Source organism: Melampsora larici-populina, assembly GCF_000204055.1.
Source record: "Melampsora larici-populina 98AG31 unplaced genomic scaffold MELLAscaffold_16, whole genome shotgun sequence".
Classification (NCBI taxonomy): Eukaryota; Fungi; Basidiomycota; class Pucciniomycetes; order Pucciniales; family Melampsoraceae; genus Melampsora; species Melampsora laricis-populina.
The window spans coordinates 771,021-777,607 of NW_006768780.1; the positions used below are offsets into that span (position 1 = coordinate 771,021).

The following is a 6,587-nucleotide window of genomic DNA, read 5'->3' on the forward strand; positions in this document are numbered from 1 at the left end:
ATGACCAGTCCCACCCAAATAGACGTCGCTCAACGTCGCTCAACTTTGGCGGCGTTGTTGACTGACGCCCTGGAAAACTCATCCTCCGTGGCAAGGGTTATGGGTTACTCTTATCTTAAATTGAGTAGTAGTAATCATTTCTTACAAAACATGGGTAATAAGATTTCTCTCTTCCCTTCAGCATAATCGGCAGATGATTACGAGGTAAACAGGTAAGCAGATCGTTGCACCCTCTTAGCTTGGTAAACGTCATCTTTATTTAACACTGTTTCCATATCCGGCCAGATGTGATATGTGAGGTGGAAGGTTCACGAAGTTTGAACTACCTCATAAGCTCATCTGTATTTTCAGAAGAGCCGCATCATCCATCATTGGGTGGGTGGAGTTTCCGTACATATGTATTGTATTCGAACGAAATACAATACATTCGTATTGTATTCGAACGAAATACAATACATTCCACTCTCGTTGATTGATTCCCAGTCTCACCTCACTCACCATCCCCCTTGCCATCACCGTTGGTTGCAGCTATAATTGGTTAATCATGCAAGTCAACAACAAGCTCTCCGAATCAAACGACCCACCTGAACCACGATATCTTCACTGTCCAACTACAACAACATCGACTCGACCTCCAGACAACGAAGAGCCAATGCCTCCATCCGAATATTATCAGTGTGTTCAATCTCAGATTGACGTGAGTTTCACCTCTTTCGCCTGGAATGTGATTGTATTGACACTGACACTGATCCGTGATCCGTTATACAACATACCCAATAGTTGATCAAACTATTGGATATTTACCCGGTTCAAGACCCTGCCGCATTTCAAGAGCATAACTTGTATTTTCACCGACTCAAAGCTTTTTTTCCAATTACGGACGCCGACCGTGAACTCTCCGAGCAATGTAATGAGACCCAAAGTATTCAAGTATGGAACCTGTACAAAGTTAGTACGAGCTGCTTTATCGACTTATGTACAGTACTTCCGCTGATCAATCAACCGCGCGATCTAACATTACCGTTGCCGCTGGATAGGACATCAAGTACGTGGTTAATCATTACCACTCCCCCCCCTGGGGACGACCCTAAGTCAACAACCCAACATTTCCACATCAATTTATTATAAGGCAGTACATCATGTTTTATCTACACTCGTGGGTCACGCTGACAATGTTTTTGCAATCGGGCATACGTGATTTCGGGAAGTTTTTGGAGAAGCAGATTTGCATTCGAACCCAATCAACTACTGAGACACCCCCACATCCACCGCATTCACCACTTCAACCAATTGAGCTGATTTGTACCAGTCCAAAAAAGATAAATGTAGACGATGGCCCATAAGTGTATGCAAGCTCTATCTAACTAATTACAAGGTCTTGACCACGCAGTGACAATCTCACCTCATGTTTCTGATCACGCTGTATGCAGTAGATTATCAATCCTATTCACGAATGCGAAGAGGTCCGCTTCACGAGGTTTCAATATCAATACTCATGCATGATACCCATGGACAACTGATACGATGCCATGAAGCATGGCTCACCAGATCACCTCAATATCATCAGTTGTCAGCCCTGGTTGTGGATCCCTCTCACCATCATCATCCTTTGTTCTGTACCTACAGATCTGTGTACCTACAGATCTGTACATACACATCTTCCCTAAAATTTTAGACTACTACAGCGTGACCAGAGGCCCACCCAGCCATGATTCTCTGCCATGACTGATTGCCCGCCTGGCCCTTCTGAGTGTCATTGTTGAATGGTAAAACACATTGAAAAGCGTGCATATATATGTTGGTTTTGGCTTTTGCCTTGTCCGCCAATCAATGAGAAAAGTCTAATAACAATAATGCATGAAAATACTTGAGTTATATACAGCAAGCTTTTTTGATTTACAGGAAGGGGATATTAAAAGTATTAGACTGTTGTTAAACACGGTGATGATAATTATCTCATCTTCTTTCCTTCTTCAAACCAAGTCTATTGAAGAATAGTGTGGAGGTTGCCTTTGACTTCTTGGTGGACTTAAACTTTTCACAAATCACAATTTATAGCAATTTTTGTATGGTAAATAAAACTTTTCACAAATCACAATTTATAGCAATTTTTGTATGGTAAATAAATGATTGTAATTTTTGCAATTTGTTAATCAATATTTATGAAGATGATGGGGTATGTGCATGCTTGAGTAGCCACCTGCACTTCTTTAACATTGACATATGTAATGTATGAGCGGCAGTACATTTGTGAGGGTCCTGTAAGGGGGTAATATTGGTGCAAGTGAACTGCAAGAACTGTCAGTTTGCAGTACGTCTCTTTCATGGACACATGGTGCGGGACATTCAAATGGCTCACGCACTCAAATGGCTCACGCACTCATGCTGCGGGAAAGACTTATACTGCAATATGGCTCACGCACTCATGTGGCGGTAAAGACTTATACTGCAATAAGTCTTCCCACTTGGAACATTCACCCTTTCTGAATATGCCAAATGATTTGGACTAGTCCATTTCACCTTGGACAAATCACTCAGCATGTTCCCCATCACCAAGAACTATGCGTGCACTGGTTTTGAATGGCTCACGCACCGGGATGGACTTATACTGGAATAACTTGGTCCACATATATGTCATTGGTCCTTTATGAGTGTGCCAAAAGATTTGGACTAGTTCATTTCACCTTGGACAAATCACACATCATCACTTCAGGTGAACCACATCCCCAAGAACTATGTGTGCACTTGTGTTGAATGACTCACGGACAGATGTTGCGGGAAAGACTTATACTACAACAACTTTTTCTACTGGGAACATTCTACCTTTCTGAGTGTTCCAAATGATTTGGAATAGTTCATTTCACCTTGGACAAATGACTCATCATCACTTCAGGAGATCCACATCCCAAAGAACTATGTGTGCGCTTGTTTCCAATGCCTCACGCACTCATGCTGCGGGAGAGACTTTCTCGGGAATAACTTTTTCCACTGGGAAAATTCTACCTTTCTGAGTGTTCCAAATGATTTGGACTAGTTCATTACACCTTGGACAATTCACTCAGCATCACTTCAGGTGATCCACATCCCAAAGAACTATGTGTGCGCTTGTTTCCAATGCCTCACGCACTCATGCTGCGGGAAAGACTTTCTCGGCAATAACTTTTTCCACTGGGAAAATTCTACCTTTCTGAGTGTTCCAAATGATTTGGACTAGTTCTTTACACCTTGGACAAATCACTCAGCATCACTTCAGGAGATCCACATCACCAAGAACTATCAGTGCGCTTGTTTCAAATGCCTCACGCAACCATGCTGCGGGAAATACTTATACTGCAATAACTTTTTCCACTGGCAACATTCTACCTTTCTGAGTGTTCCAAATGATTTGGACCAGTTCATTACACCTTGGACAAATCACTCAGCATCACTTCAGGAGATCCACATCACCAAGAACTATGAGTGCGCTTGTTTCAAATGCCTCACGCACTCATGTTGTGGGAAAGACTTATCCTTTGTGAGTGCTCCAAAATAATTTGGACTGGTTTGTTACACCTGGTACAAATCACCCAACTGCACGCGCATAATTTCAATGCTTTTCATTGTTTCAAATGCCTCACGCACTCATGTTGTGGACTTATCCTGCAATAACTTCTTCCGCTGGCAACATTCAGCCTTTGTGAGTGCTCCAAAATAATTTGGACTGGTTTGTTACACCAGTCCAAATCACCCAACCGCACGCGCATAATTTCAATGCTTTTCACGTTGGAATCCTCTCTAATAACCACATTAGAGACAATTGTACATAACCCTGGAAACCCTCATGATGTTGAAATCCTCTTCAATTCATGTCATTGAGATTTATTAATACAATGAGCTATTATCACAACAAGAGTCTAACATCACTCTTTGCCCATTAATTTAATTGGCACATGTTCCTCATAATCTGGAATGACGTGATAGCCTCACGTACCTATGGCCGGACATAGATAGGCAAGGCTATCACGAGGCATCCCCTGTGTAATGTAATGCATGTGACACCTTCAGATCATATGTCAGTTAAATCTATGCAGACAGAAATTACCTAACACATACATAGTCATAGTCACTCACACATTGCCCTCTTTGTCGATTCGCGACCGGTTCATTCATCACCTCCAACCATCCAACCTTTATCTCACGATGCCGCGATTCACTGGGAAACACCAGGCCTTCAAAGCGGCCAAACCGTATTGGACGAAGGCCCCCAAAACAGAAGCTCAACGAAAGCATTTTGAAAGGATGGCTGCCGCGGTGAAAGCACGTACCCCAGGTTTCTTAGTCGTAGACAATGCGATACCGATGCCAGATTTTATTGAAGATCCTTACATATACGATCACGACGCTGAAGAAGATCACAAACGACCCGAAACTCCTGATTTTATTGAAGATATTAGGCGAGCCCGTATTGAAGCCGAACGACAGGATCGGGCTATTGCTTTGCAACGCGCAACTCAGGAAATGTTCTACGCTTACCTGGAGTGTCATATGTCTACCGCTGAATGGGGTGATCCCGCGAGGTGGGATGTGGATCACAAGGACAAGGCCAGGTGTAGATGCGCACCCAGCACGTTGCGGTGTAGGCAGGTTGATATGGTGGATATATTATGTAAGCAATATGTTTTACTTACAATTCAGAGCAACGTTCTCTTACCTCTCATGTCATATTGACGAAACCAATGAGCTTACGTCGCAGATCGACGTAAGGTCCAGGTCCAATTTTGTGGATGTCAGGAGAACGACAACACTCGACTTATCTACATGGGATATATCGGAGGCTCTCCCAAATACCCGCAAACAGCGTTTTCAATTCGACTCCTGCGATTCTTCCATATAATTTGGAAGTACTGTACGAGCCGGGTGGAACCCTGGACTCGAGCCCTGGATGAGTATTTGGATGCATTCAATCCCCTAATACTCACGAAAAACCAACAAGTAAGTTTATGATCGTCTTTATAGGCTATGATTGTCATTATAGGAATGGCAGAAGATTTCTGATACACCCAATCAACCCCGTAGCCTCGTAAATGGCACACTCCGTTCCGATGGGCCATAGATGCGTATCGCAAAATGCTATCAGCCACCGAAACGGCTATCGACATGGAAATGAGCCTCTCACCAGCAGATAAACTTGCCGAGAATTGCCCTCGTTGCTTCGGCCCACCAATACCAAGGCAATCAACTCGGAGCCTGACATCGTTGTGTGCCTAGATGGCAATTTTCAACACAGGAGACATATTGTAGCAGGACAAAAAGCAGCGAAGATCAAGACCGTTATGCCTGAAAGTTTTCTGCCACCAGAGCAGGTCAATCGAATGGAAGCGCGCCTTGAAGGGTTACCCGAAGATGAAGTAGTAAGTTCATCTGTCACACTCCACTCCACCGAATCAAAGCCTGACCAATTGAATGGCAGGAACCTTGTGCTGCCCAACACACGGTCGCGAATGACCGTCGAGGCAAAGGCCATTGGGCTGGATGCGATGAGACTGGGCTAATGGTATTGGTGTGTCGTCATGACCACCCCTTGAGGTTCGCCAACATCGTCCAGAGCGGCGAAAAGTATGTTAAATTTATCTCATAGAAACAAACCTATAGTCGATCAACTGATTGAGAGTGCGCTACCTCAAGGCTACACTATAGTTATTCCTTAATACAGTGGATCCTGGGGATGACCGAGGATAAGAAGATTGGGTTTCTCTATGATATAGGTTGTCAGATGCAAAAAGGAATTGAAAAGGTGAGTAATTCTACACATTGCAATAATAATGTGATATCATTGTTCATTTGCAATATATTCCAGCGTGACATGTTCAACGAAGAGCGCCAATTGGGTCGAGTCAGGTTTGGCACAAGCGTTTTTCATGCATACGTGCATTGGTGGGCGTGTCAGCTGGAATGGAATCCCAGACTCAACCAAGGATGGGGGCTCTCAGACGGCGAAGGTTCCGAGCGAGTATGGTCAGATTTGGATCCGCTGGTTAGTTCGGAAAGATATGCCACTAGCCAACATCGTGTGGATGCTATTCACATGCGCTCGACCCACCGTCGCACCAACCTTCGACACACTGCTGGTAAGGCACTTTGGGTTCCATAGTACTTTAAGTACGAAGACTGACATGACATATACCTAACTCCCTTCCTTAGTTTCACATATCAGTCGGAAGAGGACTGAGGCCATTCAACGTCTGAATGAGGCCGAAGACGCGCTGAGAGACCTTGCCATCGCCGATCCCACCCTTACTGCTGAACATTTGGAGAACAAGTGGACCGAGCAAAAGGCACGCCAGCTGGATGCTATTAACGAGACCCAGAAACAGAAGAGGGCGAGGCTCGACGTTCTCCTTGGTTTGGAAGAGGAGCTGTTTGATGCCCTGTGAGTATCTGAACCTTCAAACAGAAAACATAAGGTTCACAACTAACGTAGACAATTTCTGGTCAAGTAAACGTCTCAACGGAATTCAAGCCCAGCGCAGAAGAGTGCGCACTCAGGCCGATAACATTGAACTGATGGCGCTTCCAGGTACAGTTGCCAGCATTGAGGAGCAAATCAA

At 44.2% G+C, this 6,587-nt stretch overlaps 1 protein-coding gene across 1 annotated transcript; it reads left to right on the forward strand.

Annotated features, from left to right (window-relative positions):
- On the forward strand, positions 1-1,128 carry MELLADRAFT_106091 (uncharacterized protein; the record flags this gene model as incomplete). The annotated part of the gene is made up of 4 exons (XM_007409454.1): positions 1-154; positions 194-212; positions 484-697; positions 781-1,128. The coding sequence occupies 4 exons, from the start codon at positions 1-3 to the stop codon at positions 1,126-1,128; spliced, it is 735 nt and encodes a 244-aa protein (XP_007409516.1).
- Between the last annotated feature and the right edge of the window lie 5,459 nt (positions 1,129-6,587).